Source organism: Microcaecilia unicolor, chromosome 8 (assembly GCF_901765095.1).
Source record: "Microcaecilia unicolor chromosome 8, aMicUni1.1, whole genome shotgun sequence".
NCBI classification, from domain to species: Eukaryota; Metazoa; Chordata; class Amphibia; order Gymnophiona; family Siphonopidae; genus Microcaecilia; species Microcaecilia unicolor.
The window spans coordinates 159,912,434-159,932,774 of record NC_044038.1 but is presented as its reverse complement, the minus strand read 5'-3'; the positions used below and the strand labels follow the sequence as shown (position 1 = coordinate 159,932,774).

Here is a 20,341-nt window from a genome sequence, read left to right as displayed (position 1 = left end):
AGTGTTCTTAGTCTCCCTCTGCTGGTAGGCGTGCATAACCCAAGCATCTTGACTGGTCTGGAGGGTCTAGAGGAAAGAAAATTAGCAGGTAAGACCTAATTTCACCTTTATGTGTGTTGGTTAGTGAGAGTGTGTGAATGAAGTATGATGAAGCGTGTTTGGTTGTTATGTAGATTTTATGATAAGAAAATGGATAATAAGGAGATGTATTTATATGCAATATTTGAATAAAGATTTAATAGTAAATGAACAACGGTTGTTTTGGAAAGTATACTCTCTATGTATTATATATTCACCACCATATTAACTATTTTTTAGATTGTTCTTTATTAAATTGCAAATATCAAACTTACTAAAATCATTAAGTCAACAATAACAGATACACTCTCTCTCACACCCCACATTCATCCAAGCCTTGTGCTAGATCTTACTAATACATCATATACCTTACTACCACAGTGACCCCACCCAGCACTTTCTTTTTACAAGTGACAGTTGTTTTAACACATTCATTTAAATCATTTACAGCGTCCTTTACTTGTCAACCACGCCGTACTGTGCCAACTTCTTAAACAACTGTCTTGTTAAGCACTCTAATTATCCATATTGTACAGATTGTCCTGACAGCGTCCTTATCTGATCAACCACGCTGTACTTGATACTAACTTCTTAAGGAGCAATCCTAATAAGCGCTGTGTTTATTCATATTGTCCATTAATCAATCATTAAACTCCTATTGTTTCCAGAATGTCCTCCTCCACTCCAGTATTCCACAACATCACCCTGTATTTGTTCACACCGGAGCCTGCAAAGGCCTCTCCAGTACTATGTAAGCCACATTGAGCCTACAAATAGGTGGGAGAATGTGGGATACAAATGTAACAAATAAAAAATAAATATTCACTTTCCACAACCAACGAACTTCACTGTCATTGGTAGTTTCCACTGCTGCATCTGGATCCTCAAGGCTGGTCTTTACAACAGCTCCCTCTATCACACACAGTACCCCGCACCCTACACAGCCTGTGTTTTGCTACTTGAATGTCATCAGGGGTTGGGTTTCTAAAACACAATCAACAGTGGAGTGGAGGAGGACATTCTGGAAACAATAGGAGTTTAATGATTGATTAATGGACAATATGAATAAATCAACACAGCGCTTACTAGGATTGCTCCTTAAGAAGTTAGTATCAAGTACAGCGTGGTTGATCAGATAAGGATGCTGTCAGGACAAAGTGCTTAACAAGACAGCTGTTTAAGAAGTTGGTACAGTACGGTGTGGTTTACGAGTAAAGGACGCTGTAAATGATTTAAATGAATGTGTTAAAACAACTGTTACTTGTAAAAAGAAGTGCTGGGCGGGGTCACTGTGGTAGTAAGGTATATGATGTATTAGTAAGATCTGGTACAAGGTTCGGATGAATGTGGGGTGTAGGAGAGAGTGTGTGTATCTGTGTTATTGTTGACTTAATGATTTTAGTAAGTTTGTTCTTTATTAAATTGCAAATATCAATCTGAAAAATAGTTAATATGGTGATGAATATTCCTTAGGTATATCCTGAAAACAGACCAGTTTGTAGCCTTCAAGGACCAATGTAGCATGTGTTAATGCTGATCTTCTGTACAGCGAATGCTACATACCTGTAGAAGGTATTCTCCGAGGACAGCAGGCTGATTGTTCTCACTGATGGGTGACGTCCACGGCAGACCCTCCAATCGGAAACTTCACTAGCAAAAGCCTTTGCTAGTCCTCGCGCGTCCATGCGCACCGCGCATGCGCGGCCGTCTTCCCGCCCGAACCGGCTCGTGTTCGTCAGTCCCGTGTGTAGCAAGACAAAGACAAGGGAAGACACAACTCCAAAGGGGAGGCGGGCGGGTTTGTGAGAACAATCAGCCTGCTGTCCTCGGAGAATACCTTCTACAGGTATGTAGCATTCGCTTTCTCCGAGGACAAGCAGGCTGCTTGTTCTCACTGATGGGGTATCCCTAGCCCCCAGGCTCACTCAAAACAACAACCATGGTCAACTGGGCCTCGCAACGGCGAGGACATAACTGAGATTGACCTAAAAAATTTACCAACTAACTGAGAGTGCAGCCTGGAACAGAACAAACAGGGCCCTCGGGGGGTGGAGTTGGATCCTAAAGCCCAAACAGGTTCTGAAGAACTGACTGCCCGAACCGACTGTCGCGTCGGGTATCCTGCTGCAGGCAGTAATGAGATGTGAATGTGTGGACAGATGACCACGTCACAGCTTTGCAAATTTCTTCAATGGTGGCTGACTTCAAGTGGGCTACCGACGCTGCCATGGCTCTAACATTATGAGCCGTGACATGACCCTCAAGAGCCAGCCCAGCCTGGGCGTAAGTGAAGGAAATGCAATCTGCTAGCCAATTGGATATGGTGCGTTTCCCCACAGCCACTCCCCTCCTATTGGGATCAAAAGAAACAAACAATTGGGCGGACTGTCTGATGGGCTGTGTCCACTCCAAGTAGAAGGCCAATGCTCTCTTGCAGTCCAATGTGTGCAGCTGACGTTCAGCAGGGCAGGAATGAGGAAGGGGAAAGAATGTTGGCAAGACAATTGACTGGTTCAGATGGAACTCCGACATAACCTTTGGCAAGAACTTAGGGTGAGTGCGGAGGACTACTCTGTTATGATGAAATTTGGTGTAAGGGGCCTGGGCTACCAGGGCCTGAAGCTCACTGACTCTACGAGCTGAAGTAACTGCCACCAAGAAAATGACCTTCCAGGTCAAGTACTTCAGATGGCAGGAATTCAGTGGCTCAAAAGGAGGTTTCATCAGCTGGGTGAGAACGACATTGAGATCCCATGACACTGTAGGAGGCTTGACAGGGGGCTTTGACAAAAGCAAACCTCTCATGAAGCGAACAACTAAAGGCTGTCCTGAGATCGGCTTACCTTCCACACGGTAATGGTATGCACTGATTGCACTAAGGTGAACCCTTACAGAGTTGGTCTTGAGACCAGACTCGGACAAGTGCAGAAGGTATTCAAGCAGGGTCTGTGTAGGACAAGAGCGAGGATCTAGGGCCTTGCTGTCACACCAGACGGCAAACCTCCTCCACAGAAAGAAGTAACTCCTCTTAGTGGAATCTTTCCTGGAAGCAAGCAAGATACGGGAGACACCCTCTGACAGACCCAAAGAGGCAAAGTCTACGCTCTCAACATCCAGGCCGTGAGAGCCAGGGACCGGAGGTTGGGATGCAGAAGCGCCCCTTCGTCCTGCGTGATGAGGGTCGGAAAACACTCCAATCTCCACGGTTCTTCGGAGGACAACTCCAGAAGAAGAGGGAACCAGATCTGACGCGGCCAAAAGGAGCAATCAGAATCATGGTGCCTCGGTCTTGCTTGAGTTTCAACAAAGTCTTCCCCACCAGAGGTATGGGAGGATAAGCATACAGCAGACCCTCCCCCCAGTCCAGGAGGAAGGCATCCGATGCCAGTCTGCCGTGGGCCTGAAGCCTGGAACAGAACTGAGGGACTTTGTGGTTGGCTTGAGGTGCAAAGAGATCTACCAAGGGGGTGCCCCACACCTGGAAGATCTGTCGCACTACACGGGAATTGAGCGACCACTCGTGAGGTTGCATAATCCTGCTCAACCTGTCGGCCAGACTGTTGTTTACGCCTGCCAGATATGTGGCTTGGAGCACCATGCCGTGACGGCGAGCCCAGAGCCACATGCTGACGGCTTCCTGACACAGGGGGCGAGATCCGGTGCCCCCCTGCTTGTTGACGTAGTACATGGCAACCTGGTTGTCTGTCTGAATTTGGATAATTTGGTGGGACAGCCGATCTCTGAAAGCCTTCAGAGCGTTCCAGATCGCTCGTAACTCCAGAAGATTGATCTGCAGATCGCGTTCCTGGAGGGACCAGCTTCCTTGGGTGTGAAGCCCATCGACATGAGCTCCCCATCCCAGGAGGGACGCATCCGTGGTCAGCACTTTTTGTGGCTGAGGAATTTGGAAAGGACGTCCCAGAGTCAGATTGGACCAAATCGTCCACCAATACAGGGATTTGAGAAAACTCGTGGACAGGTGGATCACGTCTTCTAGATCCCCAGCAGCCTGAAACCACTGGGAAGCTAGGGTCCATTGAGCAGATCTCATGTGAAGGCGGGCCATGGGAGTCACATGAACTGTGGAGGCCATGTGGCCCAGCAATCTGAACATCTGCCGAGCTGTGATCTGCTGGGACGCTCGCACCCGCGAGATGAGGGACAACAAGTTGTTGGCTCTCGTCTCTGGGAGATAGGCACGAGCCGTCCGAGAATCCAGCAGAGCTCCTATGAATTCGATTTTCTGCACTGGGAGAAGATGGGACTTTGGATAATTTATCACAAACCCCAGTAGCTCCAGGAGGCGAATAGTCATCTGCATGGACTGCAGGGCTCCTGCCTCGGATGTGTTCTTCACCAGCCAATCGTCGAGATATGGGAATACGTGCACCCCCAGCCTGCGAAGTGCCGCTGCTACTACAGCCAAGCACTTTGTGAATACCCTGGGCGCAGAGGCGAGCCCAAAGGGTAGCACACAGTACTGGAAGTGACGTGTGCCCAACTGAAATCGCAGATACTGTCTGTGAGCTGGCAGTATCGGGATGTGTGTGTAGGCGTCCTTCAAGTCCAGAGAGCATAGCCAATCGTTTTCCTGAATCATGGGGAGAAGGGTGCCCAGGGAAAGCATCCTGAACTTTTCTTTGACCAGATACTTGTTCAGGGCCCTTAGGTCTAGGATGGGACGCATCCCCCCTGTTTTCTTTTCCACAAGGAAGTACCTGGAATAGAATCCCAGCCCTTCTTGCCCGGATGGCACGGGCTCGACCGCATTGGCGCTGAGAAGGGCGGAGAGTTCCTCTGCAAGTACCTGTTTGTGCTGGAAGCTGTAAGACTGAGCTCCCGGTGGACAATTTGGAGGTTTTGAGGCCAAATTGAGGGTGTATCCTTGCCGGACTATTTGGAGAACCCACTGATCGGAGGTTATGAGAGGCCACCTTTGGTGAAAAGCTTTCAACCTCCCTCCGACTGGCAGGTCGCCCGGCACTGACACTTGGATGTCGGCTATGCTCTGCTGGAGCCAGTCAAAAGCTCGTCCCTTGCTTTTGCTGGGGAGCCGAGGGGCCTTGCTGAGGCGCACGCTGCTGACGAGAGCGAGCGCGCTGGGGCTTAGCCTGGGCCGCAGGCTGTCGAGAAGGAGGATTGTACCTACGCTTGCCAGAAGAGTAGGGAACAGTCTTCCTTCCCCCGAAAAATCTTCTACCTGTAGAGGTAGAGGCTGAAGGCTGCCGGTGGGAGAACTTGTCGAATGCGGTGTCCCGCTGGTGCAGCTGCTCTACCACCTGTTCGACTTTCTCTCCAAAAATATTATCCGCACGGCAAGGCGAGTCCGCAATCCGCTGCTGGATTCTATTCTCCAGGTCGGAGGCACGCAGCCATGAGAGCCTGCGCATCACCACACCTTGAGCAGCGGCCCTGGACGCAACATCAAAGGTGTCATACACCCCTCTGGCCAGGAATTTTCTGCACACCTTCAGCTGCCTGACCACCTCCTGAAATGGCTTGGCTTGCTCAGGGGGGAGCGCATCAACCAAGCCCGCCAACTGCCGCACATTGTTCCGCATGTGTATGCTCATGTAGAGCTGGTAGGACTGAATCTTGGCCACGAGCATAGAGGAATGGTAGGCCTTCCTCCCAAAGAAGTCTAAGGTTCTAGAGTCTTTGCCCGGGGGCGCCGAAGCATGCTCTCTAGAACTCTTAGCCTTCTTTAGGGCCAGATCCACAACTCCAGAATCATGAGGCAACTGAGTGCGCATCAGCTCTGGGTCCCCATGGATCCGGTACTGGGACTCGATCTTGGGAATGTGGGGACTAGTTAGAGGCTTGGTCCAGTTCGCCAGCAATGTCTTTTTTAGGACATGGTGCATGGGTACAGTGGACGCTTCCTTAGGTGGAGAAGGATAGTCCAGGAGCTCAAACATTTCAGCCCTGGGCTCGTCCTCCACAACCACCGGGAAGGGGATGGCCGTAGACATCTCCCGGACAAAGGAAGCAAAAGACAGGCTCTCAGGAGGAGAAAGCTGTCTCTCAGGAGAGGGAGTGGGATCGGAAGGAAGACCTTCAGAGAAATATCTGGGGTCTTCTTCCTCTTCCCACGAGGCCTCACCCTCGGTGTCAGACACAAGTTCACGGACCTGTGTCTGCAACCTCGCCCGACTCGACTCTGTGGAGCCACGTCCATGATGGGGGCGTCGAGAGGTAGACTCCCTCGCCCGCATCGGCGAAGCTCCCTCCGCCGACGTAGTCGGTGAGCCTTCCTGGGAGGCGGCGGCAGCCGGTACCGCACGCAGTACCGACGCCGGAGACCTCACCTCGGGCGATGGGCCAGCCGGCGCCACGCTCGACGGTACCGGTGGCACAAGCACCGCCGGTACCGGAGGGTTAGGGCGCAACAGCTCTCCCAGAATCTCTGGGAGAACGGCCCGGAGGCTCTCGTTCAGAGCGGCTGCAGAGAAAGGCATGGAGGTCGATGCAGGCGTCGACGTCAGAACCTGTTCCGGGCGTGGAGGCTGTTCCGGGCTGTCCAGAGTGGAGCGCATCGACACCTCCTGAAGAGAGGGTGAGCGGTCCTCTCGGTGCCGATGCCTGCTGGGTGCCAACTCCCTCGGCGACCCAGAGCTCTCGGTGCCGACACAGGAAGGGGACCGATGACGATGCTTCTTCGACTTCTTGGAACGAAGCATGTCACCGGAGCTTCCCTGCACCGATGAGGAGGACGTAGAATCCAGTCGTTGCTTCCTCGGGGCCAAGGCCGAAGGAGGTCGGTCTCGGGGGGGCTGTACCACAGGAGCCCTCAGGGTAGGGGGAGACCCACCCGAAGGCTCACCGCCACCAGCAGGGGAATGGACAGCCCTCACCTGCACTCCAGACGAAGCACCACCGTCCGACGACATCAGCAGACGAGGTCCCGGTACCACCGTCGATGCAGCTGTCCGATGTCTCGGCACCGATGCAGAGGGTCGATGCCTCGATGCACTGGCGGCCGAGGATGAAACTCTGGACGCTGAAGACATCGATGCACTCGATACACCCGGTGCCGATGCCGACGAAGAGCCCGAGAACAAAACGTTCCACTGGGCCAATCTCGCTACCTGAGTCCGCTTTTGCAAAAGGGAACACAGACTACAGGCGGTGCCCAGCCCCCAGACACTGAAGACACGACGCGTGCCTGTCAGTGAGCGAGATGAGCCAGGCGCACTGGGTGCACTTCTTGAAGCCGCTGGGAGACTTCGATGTCATGGGCGGAAAAATCACGCCGGCGAGATCAAAAGTCGAAATGGCGGAAAAGGCACCGAAAAAACAAGGGGAAGAAAACTTCGACCCGAGGCCTAAAAGCGGCCTACCCCGACAACGAAAGAAAACTTACCGGGGCGAAAAAGCTGAAAATAGCGGAGGGAAAAAAGACCACAGAGTCTTTTTCCACACACAATGGGGTTTTTTTTTGTTTTTTTTTTAACAACACGACGAACGCGCGAGGTCGACTTTGCGGGGCCCGACACAGCAAAAACACGACCGTACCGAGCGCGGACAAAAGAAGACTGACGAACACGAGCCGGTTCGGGCGGGAAGACGGCCGCGCATGGACTAGCAAAGGCTTTTGCTAGTGAAGTTTCCAATTGGAGGGGCTGCCGTGGACGTCACCCATCAGTGAGAACAAGCAGCCTGCTTGTCCTCGGAGAATACTTATTATGGTTGTATGATGGATGAAAAAATGAATAAATATTCTAATGTTACTTTTCTTTTTATTAGTGAAATTGATACAGAACTTTTATCCTTTCACAGGGGTATTTACAATCTTGGAATGCTGCAATCTAATCAGATTTTCTGAATATTCATGACATATTTGCATACACTGCCTCCATTGTATGCAAATACATCTCATATATATTAATTATGTACTTACTGAAGTAATCACTCATCAATATATATAATATCAAACTGCTTTATTAGACATATACTTTAGAAAAATTAAATTTTATACCTTAGTAACATTTCTGTAAAACTCTCTGGTCCAAATCTCACCTCATTCATTCAATACTCACACTCCTTCTTGCCAACTACGTTGTACTTAGTTGTATCTCTTAATACTCTTGCCTCAATAGCTCTTAAAACTGCAATTACATCATCATCAGTTATCTGATCATGTTTTAACATATCAACTCATAAGCACACCTTTACAGTTCTGTTCTTCCCCTTAAATGTGCTAGTGTCTTCTAACAAATGAGAATTGAGGAACTATGGTGGTGGTGTATAGTCAATCACAATAACAGATAAATGGAACTATAGAACCTTTGCCATTGAACTTTTGTTATCGAAGGCATTCGAGGACTATTACACTAGCACATTTAAGGGGAAGAACAGAACTGTAAAGATGTGCTTATGAGTTGATATGTTAAAATATGATCAGATAACTGATGATGTAATTGGAGTTTTAAGAGCTATTGAGGCAAGAGTATTAAGAGAGACAACCGAGTACAACGTAGTTGGTAGGAAGGAGTGTGAGGATTGAATGAATGAGGTGAGGTTAGGACCAGAGAGTTTTAGAGAAATGTTATTAAGGTATAAAATTTAATTTTTCTAAAGTATATGTCTAATAAAGCAGTTTGATATTATATATATTGATAAGAATGATAGTAAGTACATAAATATTTGTAATCAGATTGAAATCAGGGAACTCAGTAAAGATTTAGAATATATATTCATTAAGGATATCCTGATAATTTGGCCCTCCAGGATTGCAGTTGACACCCCCGGCCTGAACTGCAGAGCATGAGACTAGATGTGACGTGTTCTAGTATCTAGTTACATAGTTCAGTCATCAAAGGTTGCTGTAGAGGAGCAAGTACATTCTTAGTTTATGCAATCTATTTCATCTCTTATAAATGATTTTATATGTCTTTTAGTAAGCCCGAGAAATTTCAAGTTTAAATAAAGGATGCTTTGTCTTTGTGTACCTGTGATGCCACAACCTTCATGAGAATGAGCTGTATCAGAACTCTGATAGCCAGTAGGTTTGTGACAAGGTAAAGTCAGAATGAAATGACTACAACAAGTCCTCTATAAAATGTCATTGTTGGTTGTAGTCAATACTATTATAGAAAGGGAATGCTGTGTGTTTTTCAGGCATGACCTGCTCATTTCTTGCAAGTTCCACCTTTTTGGTATTGCTGCTTTTCACCCTATGGATTATTTATAAGATTTGACTGGATGCTACCCTCACAAGGATTGATTCACAATCATGCTGTGATAATGGTAAAATCTGATTTCTTCCATTCCCACAGCTGCTTTTCCATATATCTTATGATGTGACCCTGGCACTACTCAGCTCCCAGCTCGCTTCCTGGGATGAAGCTGTGAGGGCCCTGCTCAGAGCAGTGACTCGTGCTTATGACGCTGGGCACTTCACTCTGATGCAAGAAATCTGCAGCCGCCTTCTCCCAGACGGTAAGGATGAACATGAGCTTGTTAGAAAAAACTTTCAGTAGCAAAAAGCTATCCTTTTTTTTCCCCCACTCTGTTACATTCAGGTAGTTTGTTTATTGCAGTGAAACTTGTACCTGCAATCTTATGTACACAACCCTCGCCCCCAGAGCTTTCAGTTTTACAGTGACGTTATGCAGCAACCACTTTAGTAGAATTATAGATATTCCTTAAGGAAGAACACAGAATAAAAAGCACAAGGGAACATCGTATCAAACTAAAGGGAAAAAAAAGGCTCAAAAAGAATGTGAGAAATTTCTTATAGGGAGTAATTGCAGTAGCGATGGCAGAATTTGGGGGGTGGGGAGAGAGTAAACAAAAAGGGACTTTAGTGGCACAGGGAGAAGATGGCACATAGATTAGGAATGTACGTGGGGTAGAAGGGTAGGCCTTATCTACCAACACCTTCTCTAGAAGAAAACTGATTCTAGCCATTGACTAATTTTATTTTCAGATCTGAGCTATTATCACATGGAGCTAGAAGCATTCAGTCTCATAACTTTTGCTTTTCTTATTAGGTTGCAGTTATCTCCGTGACCATGTGGATAGAACAAATGCAGCCAGCACTGCTGCGTACAAAAGCCTACAGGCTTTTGTTTCCTATGTACAGCTTTACAATTTATGGTGGGATTGCCCTGAAGAGCCACAGGTGCTAGTGGATTCAATGCTTTCTTTGACTGAGCAAGAGAGCTTAGAATTACATCACAGTCCTTTGGTTGAAAGCAGTGCAGACGAGGCTGGAGGAAAAAAAGGTGACCTCGCAGCTGCCTCAGAGGATGGTAGACATACGGAAGCAGGTACATCAGATAGAACTGTAGAAAAACTTGAAGACAGTCTCCCCTGTACAGCAACAAGCTCAAGTCTACATTCTAAAAGGCAGTCGCTACTAAATGATTGTAAAGTGCTGCTTTCTGAGGACCATGCAGTTTTCCAGAGTGTGCAGAATGATATAAAAGAAATCCAAAAAAAACTGGCAGACATGATCCAGGAGCATCAAAAAAGTCTCATGCATACAACCACAAGAGAGAATACTGCTCAAAATGAGCAGAATCTGAACTCTGAGGTGGCAACAGAAACATCATCTCCTGCAGGTGCACAAAACCAGGGGTAAGTATAAAAGATGCACAGGAAATGTGGCCAGTGTATGCACATTTCTCATCTTTGTGTTTATTGTATTGGAATCCAATGCACCTCAGCTTCTACCAGCAGCTGTTTCTGTGCTGGGTCAGTACAAAGAAGGGAGAGAGGATAGGATTTGATATACCACCTTTCTGTGGTTACAATCAAAGCGGTTTAGGTTTACCTATTATATACAAGTACTTATTTTGTATCTGGGGCACTAGAGTGTTAAGTGACTTGCTCAGAGTCACAGCAGGCTGCAGTGGGAATCAAACCCTGGTCCTCAGGCTACAGCAATAACCCCTAGCTAAACACTCAAGTCATATCTTTCTCATACACAGCTACTGCTTAATATAGTTACAAAAAAAAAAAAAAGCTCAAAACTTGTTAAAATATCATTAAGCAGTAAGTTACTAGCCCTTTCTTCATTTTACCCTAGTTTTCACTGGTAAATCATGGTAATAGAGTTAATAGCACAAGACTACCTAGACTTCCACCTATGCACTGGTGTGTATTGTAAATTTATTAATTTTATAATTAGCTAATCATACACAACAGCTGACATTTACCACCAAACAAATTTGGTACAAATCCTTCACATCCTCATGAGGGATATAGCAAAATGGTTTAAGTAAAAACATAAGATTTCAGAAAGCTTCTATTTACCGATGGAGCTTCATATGGAGAAGAGATTTCAGGAACAGTTGGCAAGGATATGTTTTGCGTGTAGCTTGGAGGGCCCCAACAATCTACCCCTTTTAGAACAGAAAACTAGTCATACTGGGTCAGTGATGGTCTGTCTAGCCCAGTATCCTGCTTCCAACATTGGCCAGTTTAGATCACAAATGCCCGACAGAACCCCACACAATAGCAAGATTCTGTGCTACTAATCCCAAGCAGTGTCTTTACCCCCATGTTTATCTCGCATTTATGAAAAAAATGTCCCCACTGGGCAATTCAAATTCAGTTACTCATTTTGTCTAAGGTTTTACATAAGGATTATGGAAGGGAAAATTAGGTTCTTACCTTGGTAATTTTCTTTCCTTTAATCATAGCAGATGATTCCATTAACTGATGGGTTACATCCGCCTACCAGCAGGTAGAGATAGAGAACACTGAAAAGACACAGTGACCCTGGACGGCTAGCTCCTTCTGCCTTCAGTATATGAAACTTCCAAAGCAGAGTGAATAAGAAAGGTAAAACAACGTAAACTTTCCTCACAGTGAACAAACGCCCCAGAACCGGAGCAATAACCAAACAAAGGAGGGACAACCTCAACTTCCTGCAATAGAACAGCATGTAGAAACTCTGAGAACTGGTCTTCAACTCCTCCCAATGAGATACAATATCTGCATGAAAGATCTGAACAAAAAAACCAGGCAGGGAGGGATCACGGATTCATCTGCTGTGATTAAAGGAAAGAAAATTACCAAGGTAAGAACCTAATTTTCCCTTCCTTATCAGCAGCAGATGAATCCGTTAACTGATGGGATGTACATGTTATGCTCTGCTACTTCTCCAGGATGGGTCGGTTTCTGTTTCCTAACCCGGCAGCCTTCATCTGGCTTGGAGCAAGAGCAGCAGCCATCTTGGCTAAACGAGAACAGGAAGGAACTCCATATCTGGTCGTGGGAGGATCTCCTATGTGGGCTGCCATGTTGGATGCACCTGAGTTTGGTTTGCTCTGATTGCTTCACTATTTAAAGCACTGCCTCCAGGCCTTCTTTACTTCGGCCTCAATTGTTCTGAGGAGTTGCTGTCGGAGTGCTGTTCGCCGGCTATCTCCTGTTCCTGATTTCCTGTGTACCGGACCTTGGCTAGTTCTTGGATTTCGCTTGTTTGCTGCCTGCCTTGACCCTGGACTGCTTTTTGACTAGTCTTGCCTATTCGGAGTTCTGGTGCTGGACTGTGTCTGTATTCCTACCATCCTGGTCAGCGGCTGTGCAAACCCCGCCGGTTCCAGAAGTCCTGGTGGCCACCTGCAGCTGAGGGCTCAACTCTCGGTGAAAGGTGGTCGCTTCCCAGGTGAAGCTAGGGGTTGTCTGGCTGCCTGACCGAGCACGGCATCTCTCCATCTTCACTGTGCTCAGTCGGGGCACAAGGGCTCACACATTTCCAGTCATAACAGTACAAAAGCACTCCCTACGTAGGGTGGGAACCGGCAACTCCGTGAGCCAGTACCTGCGCTCCAAAATACGCGTCCTGCTTCGCTGTCACATCCAGCCTGTAATGCCGTACAAACAAGAGCTGAGAAGCCCAAGTAGCTGCATGACAGATCTCTTGAAGAGAAAGGACACCTGTTTCAGCCCACGAGGAGGAAATTGCTCTCGTGGAATGCGCTTTAAATGCTTCAGGGGGTGCCCGCCCTGAAAGCAGATTCGCAGAAAAAATGACTTCCCTGAGCCAACAGGCTATAGTGGCCTTAGACGCCTTACACCTGCGTTGAGGACCTGTCAACAATACAAAAAGATGATCAGAAGCCCTGAAGTCATTTGACAGCTGTAGATACTGCAACAGAGCCCTGCGGACATCCAAAAGACGCAATTGCGCAAAGGAAGCCAGAAAGTCCTCCCTAGAAAAGTAAGGTCGAAAAATGGGCTGGTTCAGGTGAAACGCTGAAACCACCTTAGGCAGGAAGGAAGGCACTGTACATACCGTTACCCCGGACTCTGAGAACTGTAGAAAAGGGTCCCGACAGGAAAGTGCCTGAAGCTCAGATACGCATCTAGCCGATGTCATGGCCACCAAAAAGACTGTGTTGAGAGTCACATCCTTCTCAGAAGCTCACCTAAGCGGCTCGAAAGGCGAACGCTGAAGAGCTTTGAACACCAGCCCCAGGTTCCAGGCCGGACACGGGAGGACTGAGCCGAAGCGCCCCTCTAAGAAATCAGACAAAGTCCGGATGAGCAACAAGGGACAAGCCAGAGACTTTCCCTCGGAAGCATGCCACTTGAACCCGAAGGGAATTGTAAGCCAGGCCTTTTTGTAAGCTGTCCTGCAAAACGTCCAGTACCTGCGCGACTGTAGCCTGCGTTGGTTTGACCATTTTTGAAACACACCATGCCTCAAACTTGTGCCAGATCAGAGCATAAGCTGCGGAGGTAGATCGCTTACGGGCCTGCAAGAGAGTGGAGATAACCTTGTTAGAATAGCTCGTCTCTCAATTGCGCCCTCTCAAGAGCCAGGCCATAAGACCAAATCGGCAGGGATCCGCCATAGTCACCGGACCCTGAACCAACAGGTTCGGCACCAGAGGCAAAGGAAGTGGAGCCTCCACCAGCATCCGACGTAGATCCGCGTACCACGAACGCCTTGGCCAATCCAGTGTGATGAGAATCACCAATCCTCGGTGCAGACAAATCCGCAGGCTCGCCCTATCAAGGGCCAAGGAAGGAACACATACAGAAGGCCCGAGGGCCAGGGTTGAGCCAGTGCATCCAACTCCGCCGAGCGAGGATCTCTCCTTCTGCTGAAAAAAGCGAGGGACTTTGGCGTTTGCACTTGACGCCATTAGATCCAATCCGGGAGTCCCCCATTTGGCACAAATCTGAAGAAAAACAACTTCTACCAGTTTCCATTCCACCGGGTCGATTTGATGTCTGCTGAGGAAATCGGCTTGCACGTTGCTCTGACCTGCTATGTAAGCTGTGGACAGCAGATGCAAGTGGAGCTCAGCCCAGTGGAAAATATGAGCAGCCTCCGCGGCCAGGGCCCTACACTGAGTGCCGCCCTGATTGATGTATGCCACCGCTGTTGTGTTGTCTGATAGAACTCTGACAGGAAGCCCCGTCAGAGTCTTGTGGAAGGCCAGAAGAGCCTGGAATATCGATCTCAGTTCCAAGCAACTGATGGACCACCCCACTTCCACGGGTGTCCACTGACCCTGAGCATAGCTTCCCTGGCAATGAGCTCCCCAGCCCAAAAGGCTGGCATCCATTATCAGAAGGAAGCACGAGCGGCATTCCCTGTCGCAGCATCCTGTCAGAGAGCCACCAAGCCATACTGTGCCGGGCCGCAGGAAGCCACGTTAGTCTGCGTTGATATTCCTGGGATAGTGGCGACCATTGCTGAAGCAGAGCAATCTGCAGCGGCCTCCTGTGAGCTCTCACCCAGGGAACCACCTCCAAGGTGACCGTCATCGACCCCCAGGAGCTGAACAAAGTCCCAAGCTTGAGGGTGAGGCATCCGCAGGAGCAGATGGACCTGATTCTGAAGCTTGCATTGCCTATGGTCGGAGAGAAAGACGAACCCTGAGGCTGTGTCAAACCGGACTCCCAAATACTCAAGAGACAGAGGGGGTCAGGCGACTTTTGGGCAAATTAATTACCCAGCCCAGAGTCTGAAGAACCGTTATAACTCTGGTCGTGGAGAGTCGGCTCTTGTCTGCCGAATCCGCCCTGATGAGCCAGTCGTTGAGATACGGGTGAACTCTGATACCCTCTCGCCTGAGAAAGGCAGCTACCATCACCTTGGAAAAGGTACGGGGAGCTGTTGCTAGGCCGAAAGGCAAGGCCCGAAACTGGAAATGTTGTCCCAAAACTGTAAACCGGAGAAACCGCTGATGCGGAGGCCAAATAGGAATGTGCAAGTAAGTTTCCTTGAGGGATGGGAGAAACTCTCCTAGCTGTACCACCGCAATGACGGAGTGCAGGGTTTCCATGCGACAGTGTCGCACTCTTAGGACCTTGTTGACTCTTCGTAAGTCGAGGATCAGTCTGAAAGACCCGCCTTTGAGGGACCACAGAGTAGCGACTGCAGCCGCGTTCAGCGGGAAGCACCGGAATCACCGCTCCGAGCTGCAGCAAGACTTGCAAGGTTTCCTCTACCGCCAGCCGTTTGATGGCAGTGCCGCATCGGGACTCCATAAAAGCATCTCTCACCGGGGCACCGAATTCCAATCGGTAGCCTTTTCTGATCAGGTCCAGGACCTACTGATCCGAAGAAATCTTGGTCCACTCCTCGAGGAAGAGGGAAAGATGACCCCCTACTGTAGGAATCGACGAGTGGACCAGCGTCCTGTAATTGTGGAGGACGCCCCTGAACTCCTGGCCGTTGGCCGGCCACTGCGGAACGTTTGTCTGAGCGAAAGGAGTTCTTCTGCTGAAAACTGGCACATTGAGAAACCCCAGCAGAGCGCCCCGGGCGATACCTGCAAGCTTCGTGGAAACGTGGCCTGGAAGAGGAGGGAAAAACAGGACTTTCGGAATAAGGCCTCGGCCTATCCTCAGGTAACCGTTGGGACTTAGTCCCCTAGGTCTTTAACAATCTTCTCCAATTCCTTTCCAAATAACAGAAGACCCCGAAAGGGTAACCTTATCAGCCTTTGCTTAGAGGCCATGTCAGCCGCCCAGTGCCGCAGCCAAAGACGGCGGGCAGAAACCGCCACAGACATCTGCTTAGCCAAAGCTCTGACCAGATCATAAAGGGCATCAGCCAAAAAGGACAGGGCAGACTCCATACATGGGCCAACCTCAGAGAGGGAACCCGCCTGCTGTAACTAGGAAAGACAGGCCTGAGCTGCATAGGAACTGCAAATAGCCGCCCTTAAGGAAAGGCCTGAGGTTTCAAAGGACAGCTTCAGCGCGGATTGTAGCCGCCAGTGCTGCACAGGGCCGCCGCGAGGGGGGGGACAGGGGGGACAAAATTCCCCCGGCCTGGGCCTCCGGGGGGGGGGGGGGCCCCGCCGTCTGTCCCTGGCATTGAACTTAAGTGCCTCACCTTCGAAAGCGCAGCAAGCAGCAGCAGACCACTTCTTCCTTCCGTGTCCCGCCCTCGCCTGACATAACCCACGAGGGCGGGACACGGAAGGAAAGGAAGGCGTGGTCTGCCGCTGCTTGCTGCACCTTCAAAGGTGAGGCACTTAAGGTCAGTGGGGGAGGGGGGCGGCCTTGGCCCGGGCCCGGCCCAGTCTCTCGGCGGCCCTGGTCCTGCATATCTTTCAAAGCGACCCCTCCCTCCACCAGGAGAGTGTTTTTAGTCACAGCCATGACCAACGCATCCACTTTAGGCATCCCAAAAACAGTCAAGTGATCCTCACTCAGAGGGTAAAGCTGACCCATAGCCCTGGCTACCTTCAAAGGCCCATCGGGGTCAGACCATTGAGCAGAACTAAGCTCTTGGATGGAGTCATGCACAGGAAAAGCCCGCGAAGGCTTCTTAGTACTAGCCATCCTAGGATTAACAGAGGAGGCATCGCCCTCGGCCACATCTTCAATAGAAAGGGCCTGCAAGCCATCAGAAATGAGAGCTGGCAGCTCGTCGCAGTGGAAAATCTGTACCGCTTTAGGATCATCCAAGTCCTGTGGCAAACAGGCACCCTCATCTGGATCATCCACCCATGAGGGCCTGCCAGACCCCTCAGACTCCCCAGAACCTGACCACAGGGGGGAAAAGGACGAGGCGCCACCCTCTCATGGGGAATTTACCTGTCTATGCTTAGCGTCAGTCCAGTGCGCGAGGGAAGAAGTAAACTGTGCAGCCAACACAGGGCTATCAAAACCTGGAGGGAATCCAGTCTGCTTTGTAGTGTCGGACACCTCCAGTAGAGCTCTTTTTAACATAAAGGCCTTATGCATCAGCAGCACAAATTCAGGGAAGAAAAACTCACCCTGGCCCTCCGCCCCCGAATTAGGAGAAGCAGGGGAAGGAGCACCTCTAGCAGCCTCAGAACGAGGCATCCCGCACTCAGACGCCTCCACAACAGCGAGGGTCGAGCCACGTGGCGCTTCCAAAATGGCGCCCGCTGCCAGTTCCATCGAGTGGGAAGAATCACCGCTCACCATGCCCGTACTAGCACGAGCATCTAAGGAGCACATACTGCAAAGCCCCGCTGCTGACCTGCGTTTACCACAGCGGGAGGAGCAGCGCTTAACTGCTTCAGCAGCCATCACCAGACTGGACAGAAATATATAAATAAAATGGCGGCCTAGCACCAAAACTTACCCCGCACAGAACGCTTTCTGCGGGAACCTCCCCAGAGGAGCTGGGCACCACTGTCACCTCAGAAGACTGAGTCAACGAGCTCCAGTCAAGCTCCACTGAACCAGAATCTCTGGAGAAAGCCTCAGAAACAGCAACGCTGAATAAGCACATCCCCGCCCCCCCCCCCTTTTTTTTTTTACACTGTGAGGAAAGTTGGAGGCAGACACCAAACGAGGGACTCCGTGAGGAGGGGGGAAGGCAGGGACAGGGAACAAAACCAAGTATGCCTTCAAAGTGGACACCACCAGACACAACACCCCCGCTCTACTGGCAAAGCACAGGAGCCACCCCAGGCAGAAATCCAGGAGCTGATCAAGTGACGTCCACACCTGCTGGGAGATAGAGATATAGTGAAGGCAGAAGGAGCTAGTCGTCCAGGATCACTGTGTCTTTTCAGTGTTCTCTCTCTCTACCTGCTGGTAGGTGGATACAACCCATCAATTAATGGATTCGTCTGCTGCTGATGATAAAGTAATTCTCCTCAATCCCTTATTATTTCTACCTATAACATGAACTGCAGCATCTGTTCTTAATTGGCACCATTTATACATATAGGTTTATAAAATGAGTAGGTGACATTGAGAAAGTAAAATTGCCATTCCATAAAACTGCTCAGTTTGTGCTGCTCATTTGTTTTTTCAACGAGTATATATGTAAAATGGGTGCTCGTGCTGCATGTCCTTACCATATTTTACAGAATACTCTGTTAAGTACAGCCTTTGTAAACTATTGCCGGAATTTAATGCATTCCAATCATGTTTTCTTTACTAAAATGGGTCCAAACACTATGCAAAACGCTTATTCTTACAAAAGAACTGCTTCATCTTAAAGCATATCCATGCCATTGGAAAATTGCCGCCCCCCCCCCCCCCCCCCCCCCCCCCCGTATTTTAAATAGAATCTCCATTTCCAGAGAATAACTTTCAAACACTTACATACCTGACTTTCCCTTGAGCATGCAAACAGTGTGCATTTGAATCCACATCGCCAAAGCGAAACAACAGCATCAATGTTCTTTCATGAACCTTCAAACTAATCATCTTTATTCAACTAACAGGGAAAAAGAATTGAAGCCCATTTCTCTACCCATGTTGACAAAAAGACTTTCAGAGGCAAACCAAAAACTAGGAGAATTTCCAGAATTTATAAAGGTAAGTTTTATAATAAAAATGTTCATCTTTATGATAAACATGGTCTACTAAACTCCACACATGTAATAGCTGAAAACTTAGTTCCATTTGTGTTCGATGCTAAAAGTGAATAAAACTCTGTTATACCTGGATCTGCTGCTGATCTTTCAGAACTGGCCACATGCATGCTTTTAGAGTTGTATATACAGATCTCAAGATGTAATCTCCCTAAAAACTACCCCCCACCCATCTTTTAAAACAGTTTGAGTACAATTCATGCCATATATTTGTCTCTTCCTCAGATTTTCCCTTTCCCAGATGTGCTGGAGTGTTGCCTTGTACTGCTTCACATTGGAGCCCAGTATCCCACAGACCTCGCTATGGACTTACACCAACAGGCCTTGAATGTCCTGCAGAAACATAGCATAGGCCAGAAAGCATATGATGTTTGTAAGAAATTCTACACATGATCTTCCTTATTATTATTCTAATATCTGTCATTTCCTTTATAGGTGCCCTATTTTCTTTTCTTATTTATGTTTCTGATTATCCCTTGCTGGATTCTTTCTACAGAGAACATATTTTAATTTCAGGAAGATACTACTACAGTAGTATTTTAACTGTATTAGGCTTCACTTCATACATCACAAAGCATTCTGTGATAGTTGCTCTGAAAAATTCCCAGCATCTAGCTAGCTTTCTGTTATAATGTTTAAAAAGAATCACAGGAATGAATAGCTGCATTTTAGCTAATGACCTTAGCAATGCTTCTACTTGGTTTCAATATGTAAAAATAAATCACTGACCTAAACTAAATTAAACTTGCCTTTACTGAATGTTTGTGCTTATACTCTATAGTTAATTTACTTGCTCAAAAATTGTTAACTTGTGAAATACATTTTTTCCATTGACAAGAAAGATTGAGTTTGTCACATAAGTGGATGGCATTAAGGAATGCCTCTCCCAGCGCCCTGAACATTAGTGTAAAGGTCAGTGTATGCATGGCCATTCCTTCAACAATCACCTCAGCATTTTTCTGTACAGCTGCCCTAAAAACAAAACTTTCCCATGGTGCCCAGATAGTCAGTGTTAGGCCATATCCAGCGACTAACACTGAATACTGAGGGCTAATTGGGATTGTCCTGGACCACCAAGGATCTTAGGTAGGCCTAGAGGGGAGGGCAGGTTCTGTCTTTGGCAGAGGAGGAGGGAAAGTGCTCTTCTTAGGAATAGGCACTTATGCTTAGGAGTTAATGCACTTCAAGCAGTGGTGAAGTAGAAACTGTATATCCAGTTCCATCATCACAAAGTCAAAACACCTCCCCAAATTTTTTTTAACGATGGTTGTCGTGCCTTCCCACCTGAATATAGAACTGTTCCTTACTAACATTGGTCCAAATTCTCCTTTCAACTGCTCGTAAGACAAACCATTCCTGCTATAGCTTTTAAGCAGGTGCTCACCTACTACTTGAAAGGACTGCATCATTAAGAAAACAGCCTTAACTATGCCTTTTGTTTCAATGTAAATGACTGGTATGCCAGCTAAACAGAACTC

At 48.3% G+C, this 20,341-nt stretch overlaps 1 protein-coding gene across 3 annotated transcripts in view; it reads left to right on the top strand.

Annotated features, from left to right (window-relative positions):
• The window catches only part of GEMIN5 (gem nuclear organelle associated protein 5), a 123,625-nt gene extending 104,003 nt beyond the window's left edge, over window positions 1-19,622 (top strand). For all 3 annotated transcript variants that reach the window (XM_030213343.1, XM_030213344.1, XM_030213345.1), the window contains exons 26-29: window positions 9,357-9,519; window positions 10,074-10,662; window positions 18,714-18,807; window positions 19,089-19,622. In XM_030213343.1, the coding sequence (XP_030069203.1) occupies window positions 9,357-9,519; window positions 10,074-10,662; window positions 18,714-18,807; window positions 19,089-19,256 (1,014 nt within the window). In that variant the 3' untranslated portion in view covers window positions 19,257-19,622. The remainder of the gene's footprint in view (window positions 1-9,356; window positions 9,520-10,073; window positions 10,663-18,713; window positions 18,808-19,088) is intronic.
• The last annotated feature ends 719 nt before the right edge of the window (window positions 19,623-20,341 follow it).